Source organism: Clarias gariepinus, chromosome 26 (genome assembly GCF_024256425.1).
Source record: "Clarias gariepinus isolate MV-2021 ecotype Netherlands chromosome 26, CGAR_prim_01v2, whole genome shotgun sequence".
Classification (NCBI taxonomy): domain Eukaryota; kingdom Metazoa; phylum Chordata; class Actinopteri; order Siluriformes; family Clariidae; genus Clarias; species Clarias gariepinus.
In genome coordinates this window covers 9,879,214-9,902,305 of record NC_071125.1, presented here as the reverse complement: position 1 = coordinate 9,902,305, position 23,092 = coordinate 9,879,214, and the positions used below count along the sequence as shown (strand labels likewise).

Here is a 23,092-nt window from a genome sequence, read left to right as displayed (position 1 = left end):
TCAGGAAGGACATCCAGTATACAACCTGTGCCAATCATATTGTGTGCTGATCGGCTGGTCCACTGTGGCAGCCTAAAGACCGGGAACGGCATATAGTTTCACCCAAAACAACTTGTTTTAAAAAGACAGACGGCAGCAAAATATGTCGTCCTTAAACGATGATAATAAATGCATCATTAAGACTGGAGACAGTAACCCTGCACAAGCCATTAAAATGTTCAATTTATAAATCATAAATCAAAACATTTAATTTTAGCAAATACATGATACCAAATTGAGGTCATGAAACTGTAATGTAATGTGTGCGATGTAATAATATAATTGATTGTTTTTTAGTCGTATGATTAAAATGATGTGCTCCCATGATAAAGCACGCTGTTTAAAGGAGAACAGACTACACTTTGTAAAGTAAAAAGTCATTTACTTTTTAAAAAAATCCATGTGAGTTCAAGGTCCCCTTACAAAAACACCACAGGAACATGATATGTGAATGATCTCATGATTCATTTGTGACATTTAAACATGTGGTTTTGGTCACTCTTAATGAGTTTTTTTTTTTTAACAAAACATAACACACGGGTAATTTCACACAATTTCATTACATGCTATTTGTTACATAGGACTTATTTATTTAATTTTCACAAAAGTTCTTTATTTTCATGTTTAAATGTAGGTCATGTGGTTTCATTTAGCAGGTATGATTTTCCTATATCAATAATCCACAAGATGTTGTGTGTTCGATCGAGTTTACATGTGCACTTGCAGGGCTGAAAACAGTTAAATATTTTTGCACATAGTTATACTGTATGTGAAACGTATGTGATTTTTCCGTAAGGCAAAGAAACGTGCATACGTGCTGAGTAGTATGCAAGTCTATAGTTATGTTATTTTAGTTATTTCAGTATTAACTCCACATTACACTATTACACTATTACTAAGTACAGCCCATACCCAGTACTGTTACTTGAATCTGTTTCCTTTAGAACATATTTACTTCATACAACAGCTAAACAATGTTGAGAAAAACACAATTCATGTTCCTTTTTGCATATGCATTTTGGAAAGCTGTCAAAAGAAAGTTTGATTCTTTATAAAATAGTTTTCATCGGTATAAAAATAAGTTTTTTTTTTTTTAATGTACATGTTGTACCTTCACATGTTTGTTTCTGCCTGTTATACTGTTTTTTACAAATGTATTTATAGTAGACTACTGCGTTAGTCTGTCTCTATACCCATTTGTTCAAAGGGATGCCTTTGAAGAAATGTCAGACAGTGTTTAAAAGAGGACCAACTCCTGAGCAAGAACATTTTTAGTACCTCCCCCACTGCAGCCTGGGCCATATCTATCAAAGCTTCAACAATTTCTTTTCTGACAAAAAAATAAATAAATTCTATATTGAAGCAATACAATATCTTAGTATTTTAACAGAATTTATGCCAGCTAAAAATGTCATGACAAGAATAAATCAACAGGACATGTATCTCCATTATATCCATATGCAGACTCTAAACCTAATAAACAAACTATATCTTGTATATCTTTTTTAAAAACCACACCTATACAAACAATGGCAATAAAAGCAGTTAAAAGCAACCAGCCCAAGATTACGATGACACTGGGTGAAAAACCTGTCATCTTAAAAACGAACTTGCCTAAATAAGAGCTTTACTATAATTATTCAATTTATTCGCTGATGACTGACATAATGCTACTATTAACTAAACAAACCTACACACATTTTGATTCTTTGCTCGGTTTCCACAGCTTTCAATATGCGGCTACTGAATACTGACAACTTCACATCCCCGCATCCTTTACCAGACATTAGACATCTGCATTCAGCCAAGAAACCACTGTAATCCTATGTATTACACCATATAGTGTATCTACTATTTACTGCACATGATAATCAAAAAAATATATTACTAACTAATAACAGCAATGCATCAATGACAAACTGGTGCAGTGAGAAAAAAAGATGTTGTACTGGGTGCTTTTTTCTTGATACAATCAAAGATTGGCTCTGAATAAGAGAGTGGTGTGATGTCACATGACCAATATTCCATCTGCTGCCATCTGGAAAATAAAATAATTTGTCAGTGATGCAGAAATGACAAACCCTGGGTTCGTTCCGGACAAAGCGAGAAAAATGTAAAACATTTCACACACTGATGTGATGCAGTAGTTGTGGTGTGTGGAGACTCACCAGTTCTAGGCCAGAGAATAGATCGCCATTGGATATTTTGGGGTAGACAATAGGAGTGTATGATGAGAGACGCCTGTCCCACTCAGTGGGGCCGTATACGGGTACGTCCTCCATAAAGATGCGTTTTAACAAGCTGACGCTTTCATGATGCTTCAGCACCACCTCCTGGGTGATATCAGAGTCCTGAGAGAGAGTGAGAGAGCAAGAGAGAGAGAGAGAGAAACTCATGAGACTTATTGATGAACAACACAAACAAACAAACCAATCTTAAAATCATCCATCTATGAGACAAGAACTTCAGTTAATGAAACCATCAAACATCAGAATGGTGAAAAGATGTGCTGTTTGTCACTTTGACCAGTTGGTGAGAGAAGGGCGGGTTTAAACTACTGCTTGATCTAATGTCTCCTATGGTCTTACGAGCTTATGCCCACTGCAGCTTTAGATTCCTGTTTTTGCCTGACAGGAGACAAACTAGTCTACATTCAAAGTCACTAAAATCGCATTTTTCCTCATCGTGGTGTTTGATGGAAACATCAATAGAATATCTTGATGTGTATCTACTGTAATCTCTTTATGTGCTGTGTTGCTGCCACATGATGGACTGATGAAAAATCTCAAAATGGTTACACACCTCTAACATTAGATTGCTGTGACGGACATAAATGGATTCACGTTTATCTCTCTTGTCTCTTCTCTGTAATCAGATACAAAAAGCAGAAAGGCAACAGGTGAAGCAGGACATATACAGTATGTCTTTGTTTACCAATATGTTTCACGTAAACCTCTTGAGACCCAAATGTTCCCCTATGTGTGAGCCTTGTATGAGGACAGTTAGGGATAATTATTTTGCCAAACACTGATTACGTTCATTGTTATCAGATGCTAGTAAGGAGAAACAGTGAGGAGGAACATGCAATAGTAGAGCCTGGGTCTTAGGAGGATATACATCACTGTGCAAAGGTCTTGAGCCGCCCCTCCTTTCTTCATGTTAATTAAAATTCAATTATGTAGATTAAATTAAAGAAACTGAAAGATTTTTTTTTTAAATTGGTTGTTTATGTAATAGCCTTAGCAGCAACCTCATTTCCCCTCTCGTCTGTTCCATTTTCGAATAATACAAATAATACCCATATAATACAGAACCCTTATCAAGTTTGTGTTTTTAACCTTAAATTCGTCCTCTGTTATGTCTTGTGTGATCTCTTGAGTGATGTCTAGTCTCTTTAGACGATCCTCTTTGTAGGCAGGCCTTGTGATGTGAATAGATTGTGCAGTGGGAGTCGATGTCATTGGCTGGTCAGCTGGAGTCAGTGGAATGACAGGGACTGAAGGTTTGATGACTAACAGTGAAGAAAAGAGAGAAGTTGAGAAGAAATTGAGCTATGGTACTTGGTTTCCCAGTCACAATCACACTGCTTCGACATATAAGGTCCTTGAAAAGCTTTCTAATAAATGGGTTTCCCCACGTTTCCTTCGGTAAACATGACTATACTGTATGTTCACCCATACCTGGTACTTTTACTCTGTCTTCTGTAATGATTTGTTTTTTAAGCAACTCCTCCTTCCTACGCTGGTCCTCTTCAGCTCTCACGTGTACAGTCACTGGCAAGAGATATTAAAAGAAATAGTGTTAATAATAAGATTTTACAGCAGGAGAAAAAGATGAATAGCAGAGCCTAAAAGTTTTTTTTTTTTTTTTACCTATTTTTTTAGAAACAGGAGCCAGCAGGTGGGACCAGTCATCAATCACCTCCATTTGATATGTTTCTGCTTTTGGTTCAGGCAGATATGGATGAAGATAAAGAAGAATTACCCTTTAAATCTATAATTTGCCTGAATCTAAGATTTAACGTAAGCACAAATTATAATTTAACAATACCTGTGGTGATGACCTTCTTCTTAATCAGCGCTGGTGCGAAAAGGATAAACCAGTCGTCTTCATCCTTATGCACCAAAGCAGCCATTTTCTTCTCTATTCCTCCCACTATCACTTGCTTCTCTTTAATGATCATAGGCTTATGGTCAAAGGTCACTTCTCTTCCCTTGATCATGACTGTTTGTTGATATCTCAGGCCTGCTGCATCTTCAGAATCCAATGTCGTGGTTACTATAACCAAAAAACATATTTCTCTTTATAGATGTGTTTCTGTGAAATCTTCATAGACAACCACACTTTCTCTTAGTAATAAATACACATATGCAAGCAACAATCTGTAGGGTTCTATCACACATGATGTCAGTCACATTAAAAATCTAGATGATGGGTAGATGGACATAGATGGAATTTTGTAAAATGACATAAAATGCGTGCGGAATCCTCTCATCATTAGTAATCCAGTTATAGCACACCGAATGTGAGGTTGATATGACAGATCAGCAGGCTGACGCACTCAAACCAGCCCATCTGGCACCAACAGTCACGCCATGCTCATATTCACTGAGATCACAGGCTTATCCCCATTTTGATATTTCATGTGAATGTTAACACATTGATGTGCACTTGCATTGATTTTCTACACGTCACTGCTGTCACATCATAACTGCATAAATGAGCAGGGGCATATTTGTTCCTATTAAAGTGGCCAGTGAGTACATTTCATATATAAATTATAAAATTATATAACAGTTGGTGTTTTAGGTCATTTTAGTTTGTTGGTTAGTGAAGTTGGCTGTCTAAAGTGTTGGTTAAGTAAAATATAGTTGCAAGCACTGATGAGCGGGTCCAAGCACCCTGCGCAATCTAATTCCTTCAGGTGCGTTTTTGTCAAACGACACAAAATAATTGACTTCCTGTTTAGTTGAGCCCACGACATGCAATGAGAAAGTCGTTCAGCTCAATGGGTTTCACATGCATATGTGCAAGTGTGTATGAGCTATGCAGCAAAATCTCATTTAAGGGCCCCAAGCCACGCCTGGGGCCCTCAAATGAGATTTTGCTGCATAGCTTAAAATCAATGATGATTTAAGATATATAGAAACTTTCCATGATTTAGTTGGGGCCCAAGCGCAATAATAATAATCAGCCCTATGTCGTCATGTGTATGAAGGGCCCTATTGTTTTCCTAAGGATTTTTTTTTTCCCAAAATCTCATTTAAGGGCCCCAGGCATGGCTTGGGGCCCTTAAATGAGATTTTGGGAAAAAATGAGATTTTGCTGCATAGCTCAGGCATCCTAATGGCAGCAGATTCCAACCTGTCTGCCAATTTTCATGAGTTTTTGAGCATGTTAAGACCCCCAAAAGCCCAAAATGAAAAAAATCCTTAGGAAAACAATAGGGCTGATTATTATTATTATTGTGCTTGGGCCCCAACTAAATCATGGAAAGTTTCTATATATCTTAAATCATCATCGTTATGTGAGAATTTAATTGCAATGACCTAATAATTCCTTCCTCTAAGGGGAAGATACGTTGCAGAGGACCCCAACCTCTTGTAACCCACATGTGCACACACAGCAGACAATTGACAATTTGAAAGCCCCAGTCAATCTGAAAACCTGAAGTACCCAAAAGAAATCCACCAAGTGGGGGAGAACTGAAAACAGACAGAGTAGAGGCGGCATTTGAACCCCCAACCCTGATGGTGTGAGGAAAGGAGTGCCAACCCAGCAGCTGAAACCACTAATTACTTGTCTTATCCATTTCCTGTTTTTCCTTATGCACACGTCTTCCCTTATATACCTGTTCGTTTGTCCTTCTCTGTGTATGTACACCTCACTTAATAAGTGATTATATTTTACAAAATTTTCAACCAGTGTGTGCCACACACAAACACACAACATATTCTGAGCAGGTAAGATTTAACAGATTACCTGGTTTATAAGTAGGTCGTGATTCATCAAAGCCAAACAACTGGAACCAGTCATCAGCCTCAGTTCGGGTTGTGTGCTTTAAAGCCACAATAGCACTTTCTTGTGCTGAAAGAATTATTATATAATTATTAACAGCAGTTGACACATGCAGATACTCTTAAAGAAATAAAAACAAATGGTTTACTAACAGGCTTAAAAATCTACCAAAAAAAAAAACCAATAAAAAAATTGGGTTGTTTATGTAACAACCTCAGCAGCAACCTCATTTCCCCTCTCATCTGTTCCAACCACTCAGCATTCAGCATCACCAGTACACTAATCACTAACCGGCCTGATCATCTGTCATCATCTGCACCTGTTTCTCACTGTTTCATGTCTTAAGTTAGATGTATTTCTGTGTTTTAATGATTCATAGGTCAATGTGTGGCTTAACAAACATAAAACACATTGGTCTGGTACACTCAGAGCCAATAAAGTCCTTTAGGAAGCCTGGTGAACTATTCCTCAAGACTACATTAAAAATAAAAGAAGGTCTGTCTCCTTGGAAGCAAAATATGAAAAAATGAGGGGTGGCTCAAGACCTTTGCAATACAATAACCCAATCCATAGAATTTCTCCACTTACTATGAAGAGCCGTTAAAAAAAGACAAGGTAAGGTGTTTTGAGAAATGAGAGTTGCAACTCAGACAGAGCAAACCTTACTAAAATATTCCTCACCTGAAATATCTGCTCTCTTCTCGAAAGGTAACAGATGAATCTCCTCCACTTCATGAGATGTTTCTATCACTTCTCCTCGCTCCTCCTTGAATTGTATGACATTTACTTCCTTTTTGAATAGCTGTATGTCCTCGTCTCTGGTCTCTTTGCGAACATCTACAGTAGCAGACACAGAATGCAACAGAACATGTGACTTTGCATATACAGTACCATTCAAAAGTTTGGACACACCTTTTAATTTCATTGTGAATCAATGCTTGAGGCGTCCAAATTATGCAATAATCTCTTGGCATTAAGATGTTTCTGCTACTCAAAGCTCTGTAAAGACTTCATAACGGCTCTAATCTAAGGTGCTGTTTGTTAATTAGTGATTTCTGAGGCTGGTGACTCTAAATGAACTTCTCTGATGCAGAAGTAAGTTTTGGTCTCGTTTTGCTGAGAAGGTCCTTATGAGAGACAGTTTCATCATGGTGCTTGATGGGTTTTACAAATGCACTTAACAACAATGTTCTTGCAAGAACTATTGCATAACAGCTGACCATCTGACTGTTTTTGTTACTTAATTACCTAATGCCATACGTGTTATTCCAAAGCTTTGAAAAAAAATCCAGTATTGTTCTAGATGACTAAACAAAAAACACTGAATTAGAAGGTGTGTCCAATTGACCGGTACTGTATGTACATAATAATAATAATAATAATAATAATAATTTTTATTTCTATAGTGCCTTTCCAGAGCTCAATGTGTACATGTGTTTGAGTGTTCATGTGTTTCTCTGTATATACCTGTGTCTTCAGGAGAAACAGTCATCTGGACAAACCAGTCATCGTCCACTTGTTTTTCTCTTCGTGCTGGTAAAGTTGCTTGTCCTTCTCTCAGATGAATTGTTCTCTTCTCTGTCCATTTCGTTTCCTCGTTCAAATTTATGGCCTCTTCTTCCACATGTGCCCGAGATAACTGGCTATCAATCACTAAGAATGTAAAAGGTAGATGAATATACATATAACAGATAATGTTGGCTGTCCGATGCCATTAAATACTTAAAGCTACCGAATGTAACATATAACATTTTGATCGGACCTAATGCGAGGAAGTGCAACCATGGCTTCATGATTGACTCTGACCGAGTGCACTGTCACACTGGGATTATTTGCTTATTGTTTAAACATTCCATTTGTAATGAAAAGCGATTTGCCTCCTGTAAAGCACGGTATAAGATCTTAAAATGCAACACGATCAAAGGAAATTCAAGAACAGATGAGAAACAAGATGAGACTCCAGCTAACCACAAGGAGAGCCATTATTCACAAATGGAGAAAAATTGGAACAGAAGTGAACCTTTCCAGGAATAGTCAGCCTACCAAAATTACTCCAAGAGCACAACGCCGACTCATCCAGGAGCTCATAAAAGGTCAGTGTTCATGATTCAATAATAAGAAAGAGACTGGGTGAAAATGGCATTGATGGGAGAGTTCCAAGGCTGACCAGAAAGAACACAAAATCTCACATTTGCCAAAAAAACATCTTGATTATTAAAAAGTTGAGCTTTTTGGACAGTGTGTATCGCATTACATCTAGTGTAAAACAAACACCGCACACAGCGATGTGAAAGACTTCTAGTTATCGGAAACGCATGATTGCAGTTGTTGCCGCCAAGTGTGGCACAACCAGTTATTCGATTTTTCACATAGGGCCTGGTAGGTTTGGACAGATTAGTTGCTGATCGTCTAAATCATTTAAGTGTGACAAATATGCAAAAAAAAAAGCAAGGGGCAAATACCTTTTTACTGTACTGTATGTACATGTGTTTGAGTGTTCATGTGTCTCTGTGTATATACCTGTGTCCTTAGGAGAAACACTCAGCTTGACAAACCAGTCATCGTCCACCTGTTTTTCTCTTTGTGCTGGTAAATCCGGTTGTGCTTCTCTCACATGAATTGTTCTCTCTTCTGTCCATTTGGTTTCCTCGCTCACGGTTACGTGCTCTTCTTCCACATGTGCCAGAGATGACTGGCTATCAATCACTATGAATGTAAACGGTGAATAAACATACATATAATGTATAATGATGGATGGCTGATGGCATTAAATAATTGAAGTTACCTAATGTAACAAAGAACATTCTGCAATGCCATACACATCAAAAAGAATTATGTCAGGGCCTCCGAGTGGCGCAGTAGTAAAGCGCTCGCCCTATCATCTGGGGATCGTTGGTTCGAACCATGCTGGATGCTGTTTTCCTCTTACAGCCGGAGGTCTAGAGAGAGCTGATTGGCCGAGCTCTCTCAGGGGGGAGGGATAAGAGGTACTTTATGCTCCCACATTAATCACGGCTCTACAGCCAATCAGGGGCGTCTGTGAGCTCGCGCACGAGGAAGGAGCGGCTAGCACTTTCCTCCGAGTGTGTTACTTCGCCCCTAATGGTGCGTGAGCAAGCAGTTCGAAAAGATGCGGTCGGCATGACGTAACGCGGTTCGGAGGAAACACGGGATAGTCTTCGGCCCTCCCGGCTGAGTGGTAGTAGTAGTCTTAATGTGGGAGCCCCCTAGTGACGGGGAGGAATTGGCCACGACTAAATTAGGGAGAAAATTGGAAAAACCCCCAAAAATAATGATAATAATAATAATAATAAAAAAGAATTATGTCCAAAACACCACACATTCACCACTCCAGTGATGACACAGGGTGGAGATGGCGCAAGGTGCTTGGATTATTTGGGATTATAATCCTTGATATTAAGTATTTTTGTTGTATGACATGTAGCTAAGTATGATCGGCGTTCAAGTCAAACCAGGACCTTTTGATTGGCAGAATAACAGAACACAGTTATGAGAGTAAAAACTACGGTATCTTTATTTCTCTATATAATCCCCTGCCACACTAATGAACTTCTCCCAGCATTTCACTAGTGCCTGCTTACCATCACGATTTTTCAGCATGCAGTTGTCATGATTAGACTGCCCCATTCATGTTGTTTGCACTAGTCAAATGCTTTACATGTATAAACAGGTTATATTAATAAAACATCACAATTTAATTCCTAACAGCTACAACAGGCACTGAAATAAACAAGATGCAACAGAACATGTGACTTTGCATGTACAGTATGTACATGTGTTTGAGTGTTCATGTATCGCTGTGTATATACCTGTGTCTTTGGGAGAAAAATCCAGCTGGATAAACCAGTCATCGTCCACCTGTTTTTCTCTTTGTGCTGGTAAATCTGGTTGTGCTTCTCTCAGATGAATTGCTCTCTCATCTGTCCATGCCGTTTCCTCGCTCAATGTTACGTGCTCTTCTTCCACGTGATCCCAAGATGACAGTCTATCAACCACTATGTAAAAGGCAGATAAATAAACATCTAATATATAATAATGGATGCCAGTAAAGAATTGAAGTTAACTAATGTAACAAATAGCCTAATGAGAAGAAGTGCAACCATGGCTTAGCATAGATTCACTATCTGTGATCACTCTAATAAGCAAATGGGTCCAATCTGCATAATTTGATCCTTCAGGAATGCCAACCATTCTACAAGTCATCTTCAGAATTTTATTCCTTGATACTAAGTACTTTGTTGTGTGTAGCTACAGTAAGTATGATCGCGTTCAAGTCAAACCAAGATTTTGATTGTGTAAAGTAACAGAATGAGAGTAAAAACAACCTTAATTTCTCTATATCATCCCCTGCTACACTAATGCGTTCATCCTAGCGTTTCACTAGTGCTTGAATACCATCAAGGTAGGAAGTATTTTCAGTATACCGGAGCCATAATCGCAGTGCCTTACTTCATGTCTGAAACGCTGGCCTCCCAGGAACTCCTTTAATGAAGCAAACATGAGTTCCTGGAAGTGGAAGTGGTGGTTACGGTTCCCAGAGACTGATGGGTCTCTCCACAAGTTGGAGGTAAGTTATTGATTGATTTTTAAGGATCTGATTCACTAGATCACTGAATATTCAGTAGAACTGCAGTTTTACATACTGGTTTGGCTTGAACATCCCTTATACTTATTTATATGAAATATGAAAACCTTTGAGGAGGTTAATGTATCATTCTATATTAATATTAATATATCATTCTATAATAATTAATGCTGGACAATTTAACTCATAAACATGTTACAAAAAAAAAATGCTTTTTCCTCATAGTCAACTGTCTGAAGTTGTAGCTCCTTTGTGTGTGTGTGTGTGTGTGTGTGTGTGTGAAATACCTGATGCCGATGGAGGCTCTGCAGTTTGCATGGTCTGTGTAGCTTGTGGAAGTAATTCCAGCAAAAGGTACCAGTCATCATTCATCTGGACAGGTCTTTCAGTGTCTGCTCTTTCTTCCTCTCTCCACTCTTGTATTATCTCAGCTTTTTGCTCTCCTGTGTCCATGATATGACCTTGCGTTTGGAAAAATACAAATGTGATACAGGGCATTGTAGTAAATAGGGTTATATAGCACATCACCACTACAGAGTGTGCGAAAGTCTCATATAGATCTAGTACATGTCGTAATCCATGTTTTACATTCAATGTTTCTTTTATAATTCCTGCATTATTGGATTGATAGACAATAATCAATAAAAAACAATTAACATTTCCAAACACCGCATTACATTTACATTCGATTACTGTAAAAAGGAGAACATATTACGTAACAGACCACTTTTCGTGCAAGAACAGGGTGTGAGTGTGAGTGCTGGCTGTCAGAGATTAGCTGCAGGAACACAAGCAAGTGTGACAGACAAAATCTCCAGAAGACGTGTAAAAGATTCTCTGGGAGGTGCTCGGAAAAATCTACCAGACAATTTCCTTATAAAGCTGCACACAGTGTATCGAGAGCTACTGATGTTGACTTTGCTTAGTTTAGCATACTTTTTGAAAAGTTTTATTTTATGTTATTAATGTCATCAATGTTAAGTTATTAAAATATGATTCATTTTTAAAGTTACCTTTGCTTCACCGCATTCTTTAATACATTCTTTCAAACAATCAGACAGTATATAGTGGGAAATACTGTACAGTACTTTACTACAGGGTACCTACAGTACTGTATATTAGATCTCCGTAAATCTTTTTATATTAAATTGCAATAATCTTATTTTTATTTATAAAAAGATTATGTCAAAAAATGTGTGGGAGAATATAAGCTTTGTTCTAGGATAATTAAAATTTTTTTGTTCCAATTATTACTAGTAGTTCTTTTATTCTTATAAAGCAAGTTATGAATGTTTTTACTAAGAGCACATTCATAAAGTTTAAAACATCTTAATGCGTGTCCCCTCCCCTTCCTAATTATATAAGTTATTATATATGAAGTTTAAATAAATAAATAAATAAACCAGCTATATTTGAGCTTCATAACAATGATATAAGTGCAAATCTGATTACCACTGGGACATTATTTATCTATAACGTTGCAATAAAATAGAGTTGGATGCAGATAGACTACATGCTGTAAATACATCTGTCAAGAAGTAAAGATGGTGACAAGGACATGGCTCAAAACTTCATGAATGTGCATACACTATTCAATGTAAGTATTTCTATATGCTTATACTGTATGTAATTTTATCAGGACAAAAAACAAAATGAAAGATGCTGGATTTTGCATGCGATAAAGAAGCAGGTGTGACAGTCACAGTCTGTGGGTGGTTCTGCGGGATGCTCAGTAAAACTAAGTAGCTCATTTCCACAAATTTCAGTAAACACACCTAAAGACATTATTGGTTATCATTTTATTGCTTGTGCTTAAGACTTTTGCACAGTTCAAAAATAGAGCAAATCTTAGGGTGTTAAGGTTAGACTGCTGTCAGCTAAAAACATAGATCTAAACCCATACTGAGCACTGGTTATTTGAAATTGGACAGATAAAGTTAGGGGGGAGAGAAGTCTTTGCCTGGTCTTTGCGCTGTTTTCAAATGTCAAGTTTCAGGAAACTTGTAGCTGCTGTAGGTCGGATGACTGTGGCTGGATAACTGCCTAGATTACTAGTACTGCAGGTGTTCTTATCAAAGACTTCAAGAAAAATACTTGAGTAACCTTTTTTTTTTTTTAAATGTACTTCTATGAGTAGTTCTACTGCACCATTTTACTTTTACATGAATAGATTTGTGAAGAAGAAAGACTTCTCTTACTTAACTGGTGGATCTAGCGCTTGACTGTTTCTCTAATCAGACGCAGCAACAATAATCACATGACTCTGTTTGACCAATCAGTATTCTATAAATTCATCCTACCTGTGAATCCGTCCTAGATCTCCCAATAAATTCTTGCTGCTACTAGTGGGATCTTGTGGTACGTTTTCAATCTTGCGGTGGGTATAGAATGCTTTTTTATGTTTATGTTGATTATGTGTTTACTTAAATTATGCATATAATGGTACAATGGTATAATGTATATAATGTCACAAATATAATGTATAATGGTACTTTACACTAATATATAATTATTATAATTTCTACCAAAAAAAATTGGACATTACATTTGGTTACTCAGTTACTCAGTACTTGAGTAGTCTTTTCACCGAATAGATTTTTACTCTTACTTCTGCTTGAGTAATATTACTTTTGAAGTACGGCTACTCTTGTTGAGTACATTTTTTGGCTACTCTACCCACCTCTGTATGTACTATATACAGTATGCACTCCATATACTATGTATGCTATGTACTATGTATAGGATGTATGCAGAAATCCTTATAGTGAACTATTTAATGAAATGAATATATATTAAAAGTGACAATAAAAGTCAATTTCAAAAATGTGTTTCCAATTATTTTATAAACTACAAATTCCATACATATAACACATACTGCTTTTAACAGACTCAAGACCCCTTGATACTGTAGCGCTGATCTTAAACAAACTTTTCAAGAAATACTTGATGTCATAACTGCAGACCAAAACACACATCATTAGCATGATATCTAAACAGAATCTGAATGAAGTTGCATACCTGCACTCGCTGAAGATATCACCAGGGTTTCGTCATCCCGCACCAGGTGCCAATCACCTTCCTCTCCCTGTTCTCGTCTTTTCAGTTCTATGTCCTCCAGTTCCTGTTCTGAAGTGTCCACACCTAGACGCTTTGCAGGTGCTGAAGATTCCATCAGTTTGTGCTCCAGCAAAATGTACCAGTCGTCGCTCTCCCCTTGTTGCTGCACTTCTTGGAGTTTTTGTTCCAAAAATTCCACTGCCTGTAACCTGCCTTTTATCCTTTCTATTTGCCGTAGTCTCTGTCCAATATCCTCCACTTCTTGTAATCTTTCCTCTAATTCCTCTATAGTTTCCTCAGGCATTACTTGACCTGACTTTAACATCAATTCATGTACTGTCTCTCCTACTTCCATTTCTCTTATCCTTGGTTCAAAAATATGATTCTGAGATTGTCCAGAGGTTTCTCCTTCCTGCATTCTCCTTTCATACATTACTACCGTTTTTAGTTCCTCTCCATCCCCTTCTAGTTCTATCTTTTTCCTCATAACCTTCATCATTTGCTCACTGCCTCCAACATCCAACTCTAGATTTTCTCCAGCAAAATCAGGTCCCAGTTCTAGTTCCTCACTGTATTCTGTCATAGCCCCATTCTCTTTTCTTATTTTGATGATTTTTATACTCTTTTCCGATGATTTTTCTATCCATTTGAGCTCTTCCCCTTGTGCTTCGGCTTGAGACGACTGCAGGGACACTGAGGATAAAAACAGAAGTCTGATGTTTATTAAAGTTGCCAGGTCAGCAGAATTTCCATCAAGATATTTTTTGTTATCAGCTCTGGGACCTTCTGCATTAATTATATCAAATCATTTCCATACTGTACAAAAAACTGTCACTAAGTTCGAAGTCCCAAATTATTGCCTTGCCTCAAGCACAGAAAACAAATAAGGATATTGCAGAAATTGCAATAGAAATGGAACTAACACATTAATAAAACATGAAAAGGTTGGACAGACCTGCCAATCCATTTCTTCCTCATTAATAGATTTATGATTTTTTTTTCTTTCATTTTAAAATTTCGATGAATTTTATGTGTAAAAAGCTCTGATATTTACTGCAAACCTTATCAGAACTCACATGATAGATCCTTCAAGGGCTGATAAGGGTGAGGTGCAAGGAGGACAAACCAATCATCAGCTTCCAATTTCCAAAGCTTAAATTTAGTACTTTCTGAAACGCCAGCACCTGTGAAAAACATTGGGAAAATTCGCATCATACTTAAACTTTACTTAAACAAGCCTACTGTATTTTTTCATGATATTGGAGCAACTAAGAACAGCCATGTTAAAGGCAGGAAAAAAATGCAAGCACATAAGAAATATGTGAACAGGGGGAAGTTCATTACATTTACCTGAAGATAAGTATGAAAATGATTGCTGAGTTTGAAAGGAGCGTCCACCCAGTTGCTGAGAGCTCTCATTATCTGGTTTATCTGTTTCCTGTCTTTCTTTATAAACAAGGGTCTCACCACCTGTTTGTTCCTCTCTGATTTCCTGGACTCTTGACCATGATTCATCAGAGCCAAGCTCTTCTAACAACTCATCAAACTCGGGTTGATTTAGACGTTTCAAAGCCAAAGAATCACTATCGCTTGCTGGAAGAATAATCATATTATTAATAGTAGGTGACACACATGCAGACATTCCATGCAGAAAAAAAAATGCCTATTCAGAGCTGGGTTAAGCACTGTAGCCTTATAGACATATATACACTGGGTAGATCGTATCAGATTTGGGGAGAAAAATCCAGAGCATGGGATTTTTTCAATAGCATCTACATGAAATGTACTTTCTTTTAAGCCTAAATAAACTCAGTCCACAATTTCACTGTTATATCTCAGAACTCATCTTTAACTCATCTCTGAATACACCTCATTATGACAGATCCCGGCAAATACAGATACACAAAGACAAACCTTTTCTCTTGATGGCTGAGCGTGCAAAGTCTGGAGCTGGTCGCTCGATTGTAGAGCTCGCCTCTAGAGATTCTGCATGAGTGGGCCCTTGGAAACGAAATCTAGACCCCAAATGCAGCCTGCCCCTTCGGGCCTTGTCTGGGCTCCTGTGGTTCCTAAGACATTAATGAGTATTTGTTGATATAGATTTTCCTGGTTTATGTGACTACAAGTGTATAGTACAGTATTATTGTTTTGTTTGTTTTTGTCATTTAAACTGCAGCTTGATTCAGATCAATGAATTACCGTGTTATCATAAGGGTTTCTTTGAGGACCGTTTTATATAGCTATAGATTTAGCTATAAATATATATATATATTCTAATAGCTATAAGCTGATACCTGAAAAAGCCATGATGCTCTGCAGCATTTCTCCACAGGCGTTTGCAGGCACGGTAGCTGGACAGGCTGAATTTAAGGGTACTTACAGATGCATCCTGGTTAAGATCCAAAAGAGAATCACTTATTTAATTTCATATTTAATATGTCATCTAAAGTATTAGTAGTAAAATAACTTGGTAGATTTATGACCATGATGATGATGATGATGATGATCATCATCATCATCATTCAACAAACCTGGGTAACGTGATTTTACAAAAAAAAAAAAAGGAATCGAACAGGGAATTTATTTAGCAATATTATATATCATCATCATCATCATCATCATCATCACCATCATATTGCTAAATAGATTACCTATTAAAAACAAGATGTATTCTTTTAAAAATCACATCATGCCCCAGAACATTTCCTGCACCAGTATGTCAGGTGCGTATGGTTTACACGCTCACCTCTGAGTGGAAAATATTGGCCAGGAAGTTGTTGCGCCTGTAAGACATATTTAAAACACTAGGCCAGATGAAACTCTGTGTCTTTGTCTCATCCTCATATACCATCAGTCCATCAGCACACACCCCCAACATCACAGCTCCACCACTGGCATCCTTACCACACAGACGATAAGCACAAACAAGTCAAACCAAGTGTTTACTCTACATACAGAAACAATGCCAACAACAGCATTTCCTTATGCTACAGTACCTTAGCAGGATGCAGGTGAACTCCATACATGTCTAGCGTCTTAGCATTCTGCAGGAAAAGCTGGTCTGCTTCAGCAGGACTCATGGAGCTGGATTGAAACATACAGAAATTATATGTATATATATTTTATGTAAGTGTATGCGCAGGTGTATTGGTGTTTTTAATGAATTTTAAACGTATTTCCTTTAATAATATATCGTATATCAGATTTCATTTGGATATTTAATTCATAAATTAGACTCCCTGAAAACATGCAATATAAAGTTTTATAAAATGTTGATATTTGTAAATACTTGAGTGTGCGATGCAGCTCTGCCACTTTCTCTTCCAGCTCTGAAGTCTGATTGGGTCCAAGGGGAATCCTACTGAAGAACTCTTTCCCATGTAGCTCAGGATTATAATCCCCAAATTCCGATTGGATCGTGTATGATCCTAAAACTGCCAACATATCTGAAGGACAGGCCAGACGGCTAGTCAAGATGTCTGCCCTTAGCTGAAGACACAGTAAGTACCTGAAAGAAGAAAAAAAATACCAAAAGAAGGAAGTACGGTAAATAAATGCATGGAGCATATTGCATGCTTATACACAGATTAACAAAGGGCAGAAATTCTCAGCATTGAGAACAACTTGAAAGAGCTTGTTCTTTTGTTGAAGCTTGATGAGTGTGTGATGTGTTATAGAGAGGAGGAAATATCCAGGGAATTATACAAAAGAGACATTTGCAAATTTTAAATGCATTTTATTGGTATTAGTATATAATAAATGGTTATCAGTAAATAAAAAAGTAGTACATTTCAGTTTGGGGTGAGTTCTAGGACGATTACTTAAAGTTTGTATATTGTAATATGAAGCTGTGTATAGGAAAGTTAAAAACCACTAGTGAAAATGCTAATAGAATACAACATCTTATTACAAATGATATTACTAACAATAACTGGAGTGAAATGCAGGATATTTAAAATATGTACATAAGTTTCATATTTTCTTAGCAGTTGCAATGTCTCTTATTTTGCTTTAATGGCAGTGTGCACTCGACCGAGCATGGATTCCCGAAGTTTGTGTAAAACCTTATGATGCATTTTAGATCAAATCCACTGGAGTGTCATTTGAATATGTGCTTCAGTAGAAGAAATTACGTGTAAGGAAAACCTGACCTTGTGTACATTTAGCATAGTCATTATCAAAAATAGCTTACTTTTAAATAGTAACTCAAAAGCCGAACAGAATAAATATAAAATAAAAAAAATAACACAGATTTATTTTCATTTGTTTCAAATGTAGGCGGCACCGTGGCTTGGTGGTTGCCTTGCACCTCCAGGGTCCGGGTTCGTTCATTCATTCTTTATTTGAAATTTAACAAAAATACAGTAATAATAGGTTTTCAAAGCTAATTCTATGTGACCAAAATCCTTTTGGTTGCTAATGCTAAGGATAAGATTAGGGGTATGTACATGCATACTGTACTATCAGGTATAGTACTATACTATATGGCCAAAGGTATACAATCAACTGACCATTACACCAATATATGGTTCTTGGGCAAATTGTTGTCACAAATTTAGATGCAATCAATTGTCTAGGATGTCTTTTGTGTGCTGTAGAATTACAGTTTCCCTTCACTGGAACTGGAACACTCTCAAACCTGTGCCAGCACGACCGTTGCACTGTGCACGAAGTTAGCTCCAGGAAGACATGGAGTTTGAAATGGAAGAACTTAAGTCTAGTTAACCCCACACTAAAGACCTATCACAGGAATCTGTAGTAGAACATAAACCCAATCATTCTAAATGATTTCAGACCTGATGTCCTTACCCTGATTTAAATAAAACAAATTGAGAGGCTGGTAAGGTCAGAAATCCTAAGGAAAACTGAGCATTTACTTGACCCCATGGAGTGTGCCTATACAGTACATCCACACAGAGAATGCGAGGAATCATAGGAAACATGCTCATACCCACAATCATCACAAAACAAGGCCAGTCTGAGCAATGTGTGCCATCATAGAAATACCTTTGGACAATTATTGACTCAAATTGGAACATTGTGCAGCTGTGGGTTAAAAAGAGCATCAGCAGCTTCCCCCTGTGAGGAACCTGTTTTACTTCCATGTGACTGTCTGATTTTATCAGGCTTTCCTTAAATCGATTTGATCTTTTTCCCTTGGTGTCACAGTTCTTTCTCTACAGAACAGGAACTCTCTTAATCAAGTTGTAAAATGGTCATGGAAGTTGATTAGTGAGCCTTAAGTGAAGCCGGCGTCCCTTCCTACCCGATAGTTACAGCGTATAGCCAATACCATTTTAAATGACAAATTGCATCATTTGCACATTGAGTTTCAGCTTGTCCCCTCTAGGCATTGGTTTATACTACCATGGTGTAAAACTAGCTGCCATCTCACTCCTAAACAAGCTGTAACAATGCACCTGTTTCTATATCCTATTTATTTTACTGTATATACTTTTGATTAAAGCGGCACAGTGACACTTTGGCCTTGCACCTTTAGGTTCCAGGTTCGATTCCCACCTCGGCTCATGGAGTTTGCATGTTGTCCCCGTGCTTGGTGGGTTTCTTCTGGGTTCTCCGGTTTCCTCCCACAATCCAAAGATATGCAGATTAGGCTAATTGCCGTTCCCGAATTGTCCGTAGTGTGTGAATGAGCGTGTAAGTGTATATGTGTGTGCCCTGCGATGGATTGTCGCCCTATACGGTTCGTGACTAAGTCTCCTGGGATAGGCTCCAGGCCCCCCGTGACCCCGTATACTGGATAAAGTGTTATAAACAATGAGTGAGTGAGTGATACTGTACCTTTGATTATCACTTTTTATCATTCAAATTTTTTACTATTTCTTTCTAGCATTGTATGTATTTTGGGTTGATTGTGGTGTAAAAAGTGTGTTGATGAATGCATGCACTTTTAGAAATTGGAAAACAAATATACCTAACCTGAACCTGACCTTTAGGAGGAAATGGAACACTAACTACACTCTAGGTCTCCTCATCTGACAGTGTTTCAGTGCTACACTATGAACACAAATCCACAGGGCCATTCTCAAAAATCTAGTGGAAAGCATTTTCAGAAGAAAAGAAGTTATTACAGCATTTAAAGGTAAACTACAATCTGAAGTGCGACATTCAAAAAGAACATATGGGTGTGATGGTCAGGTCACTACGAACTTTTGAACAAAGAGAAGGAGAGAGAAAAATGCATGAACGTCAGAGGGAGATGCAGTAGATCTTACCTCGTGATGTCTTCAGCCAGTACGGAAGGGTCAGGTGGGTAGAACTTGACACAGAATGAAAATGTAGCAACTTGACCTGAAACCACAATCAGCAGTGAACATAAGTCGACTTGCAGACAAACACACAGATCTAATATGTTCCTAACACCACAGAGCAAAACAATTCTACTCACCTATGATCTGCTTGTGAACCTTTTTGGATAAGTCCAGCCACACCTGAGGACGGAAAGTTACAGGTCAATAATGTATCATGCTGTAAGTAATAAATATGGATACATTAAAATCAGAAAACTAATTAAATATGATGTAATTAAGTGTCATATTACCAAAATATTGCATATTATCCAATCTAAAAAAAAACAAAAAACTTATACCTTGCTGTTGGATGAATCCCATGCTGCCAGGCCAAAGTAGTCCTTCTCTAGCAGGTTGAGATACTCACACACATTATCGAACAGGACCTGGCCGATTGCTTTTTTCTATAAACACAGATACATAAAAATGCTGTCATGATCGTTTTAAGACAGACTGCTGATCTAAATTTTGGGTGGTAAAAACTGGAAATTGGAACTGACCTCCAGGTCACGCTCGATAACGGTGTCATCTAAAAGTCTAACTTGGCACTGAAATGTGGTCATCTTTATGCTCCTTCAGTACAGATGTTTATAAGCATACCTGGGATGAATCGCCACACTGCAAACAGTTGAGATTATTGCAATGTTATATATTATAGCAAAGTGCTATTAAATATATGAAACAATGCAAAATACCAAAATAACACTTAAAATTAAAATAAGCCAGATTTATTACACTTCATTATACCGTGTCTGATTTAAGTAAATATCTGGCACTTTATCATTTATATGTTAGTATAATAACTCCAGCATTATTGACATTCTTTGTAAAAACTATTCAGCAGGGTATTTATTCTATACACCCCTAAACTACATATATGCAAACTATTATTATTATGATTATTCTTATTATTATCCTTCTTTTTATTATTATTATTATTATTATTAGTAGTAGTAGTAGTATTAATTTAATTATCCTTATTAATAGAAAAAAACTTTTATCTCATCTATGGGACTAAGGTATGGAAAATAATCTGTTATAGAGTGTTATTTATTTATTTATTTATTTATTTATCTATTTGTAAAGCAATTCAGCAGGATAAATATTTATCTTTATTCTTAAAAAATACATTAATTAATTAATTTGCTTTAAAACTACTAATAATAGGAAATAATAGAATATTTTAAGAATAATAATAGAAATTATGGGGTCTTTACTGCTTGAAATACATGCAAAAATATTTACACCCCTAACACATATACAGTAGATGCAACCTATAATAATAATAATAATAATAATAATAATAATAATAATAATAATAACAATAATAATAATGCATGTTTCCTAGAAACTATAGAAAAACAAATTTTATCTTACCTGTAAAAGTCTGGGAAACAATCTATTATAGTGTGTTATTATTTTTATTTTTTTTTATTTATTTAAAGAAGTAAACCTACTGAAGTCAAAGCACTGTGGCTCAATATCTTAAAACTACAGAATTTTTTTTTATAAAACCTTAATTTACTAAGATGATTTACTGTGTAATTTTCGGTGAGTGTGTTTGTATTTGTATCTACGCATATGTGAGGGATGGAAAGTTGCCCTGCCCACACTGCACTGTTCTGCTGGCAGATATGGCTGTGGATGTTTTATGGAGATAAACATACAGTACACTCCTCCAACAAGCACTCACGCACACACACTTACCCATAAGTATAAACACACTTATACACACACATACTCACTCAATAAATAGCACTAAATCTCCAATAATAGTGGAATACGTATAAATAAATACTGTCCGGAAACCATTCCATAAATAAAACTGCAAGCAAGTACAACTAAAAAAACTAGACTTAGCTTGATATAGATTTTCACTTCGCTCTGATCAACATTGGCAGGTTAATACATGATACATAAAGCAGGCGTACATGCTGCTAAAAAGCAAAATGCTTCATAGACTTGGCTTAGAATTAAATTCACATAAATGAATGTGAATGTTTTTTATAGTATTAAATTTAAATAATTATTGCGGCTGGAGCAATGTAATGTTTGAAGAAACAAATATTAACAAAAGTTAATGCAGAATTTACTTTTAAACCATTGCATTAATCTCTCAAAATCCAGTCAAACCTTAATTTGAAGTTAATTAGCAATTAAGTTATGGCAATAATAGATTATCTGCAGAACATCCAAATTAAAGCATGAATAAATAACATATCCTTAGATATATATCTCATCTATAAAGTATTACAACACTATTTTGCTTTACAGTAATACAAAATGAAATTATATTTACTATTTACTGTGTGATGAAATCAATTGCATTATATATATATATATATATATATATATAAAAACACAAATATACTATTTCTTTAAGCAAAAGCACCTAAATCCAATAAAAGAAAAAACTTACCTGATCGAGTGAGACGTTCGTTAGCTCTCACTTCGACTCAACTGAAGCTTCCATGACGTTACAGCTGAGATAAGGGGAAGAGAGCTTCAGGAGAAAACTGGACTATCTTTTAGTATGCATACAGTAACTACTGCAGTGAGTACAGGGCATTTCTTTATGTACAGTATATTCTTTACTACTATTTGAAATTTCAAATAGTTTCAAATATAATAATGTGCAATTAAACAGGATTGTCACTCCAAGTGTCTTCCATGGGATAATAAAAAAAATAAATAAATAAAATAAAAATAAATAAAACCTCACACACCCAACGTAAAACATGTTATCTGAAGCTCATAGTATTCTTCCTTTTTTTTTTAACTCATCTTTGAGTTTTAAAAAATTTCTATACAAATAAATGTATACAATAAAAACATTTCCTATTATACAAGCGCTTTTTTGACCATGAAAAATACCAGTGGTACATCGGCGCTCAGGATCTCATAGTTCTCACCCTGCAAAAGCATCCAGGTGATCTTATTCACCAGAGTTGGGTTGATTTTTTTGACCAGTGGCAACATTCCATCATGTGCTGAGACAGAGAAATAGCATAGTACAAAGAGATACAGTTCCAGGCTCCATCCAAATCCATATCCTGCTATG

At 36.6% G+C, this 23,092-nt stretch overlaps 1 protein-coding gene across 3 annotated transcripts; it reads right to left on the bottom strand.

Annotated features, from left to right (window-relative positions):
• Positions 1-432: 432 nt before the first annotated feature.
• Positions 433-22,563, bottom strand: epb41b (erythrocyte membrane protein band 4.1b). 3 transcript variants are annotated; one of them, XM_053487861.1, is made up of 26 exons: positions 22,451-22,563; positions 20,532-20,649; positions 20,331-20,435; positions 20,130-20,172; positions 19,957-20,032; positions 17,010-17,228; positions 16,717-16,804; positions 16,467-16,619; positions 16,015-16,109; positions 15,635-15,789; positions 15,071-15,313; positions 14,797-14,904; positions 13,682-14,413; positions 10,951-11,124; positions 9,888-10,073; positions 8,578-8,763; positions 7,525-7,710; positions 6,739-6,894; positions 6,022-6,126; positions 4,090-4,317; positions 3,912-3,980; positions 3,720-3,812; positions 3,378-3,550; positions 2,842-2,904; positions 2,208-2,390; positions 433-2,077 (listed from the first exon to the last, which is right to left on the bottom strand). In XM_053487861.1, exons 2-26 carry the CDS (start codon positions 20,592-20,594, stop codon positions 2,048-2,050), a joined length of 3,912 nt encoding a protein of 1,303 aa, XP_053343836.1. In that variant the 5' UTR covers positions 20,595-20,649; positions 22,451-22,563; the 3' UTR covers positions 433-2,047. The 3 variants fall into 3 exon arrangements, with proteins under 3 accessions (XP_053343836.1, XP_053343838.1, XP_053343837.1); XM_053487863.1 differs by having other exon boundaries at positions 3,912-3,977; XM_053487862.1 differs by lacking the exon at positions 22,451-22,563 and adding an exon at positions 21,409-21,577.
• Between the last annotated feature and the right edge of the window lie 529 nt (positions 22,564-23,092).

Bases quoted from the DNA above. Each gene is read 5' to 3' on its own strand.
- epb41b (XM_053487861.1), bottom strand. From the start codon at position 20,594: ATGACCACATTTCAGTGCCAAGTTAGACTTTTAGATGACACCGTTATC. The intron at 15,790-16,014 runs GTATCAGCTTAT...TTAATGTCTTAG, and splicing joins GAGCATCATGGCTTTTTCAG to GAACCACAGGAGCCCAGACA. The intron at 3,551-3,719 runs GTATGGGTGAAC...CTTCACTGTTAG, and splicing joins AGACAGAGTAAAAGTACCAG to TCATCAAACCTTCAGTCCCT.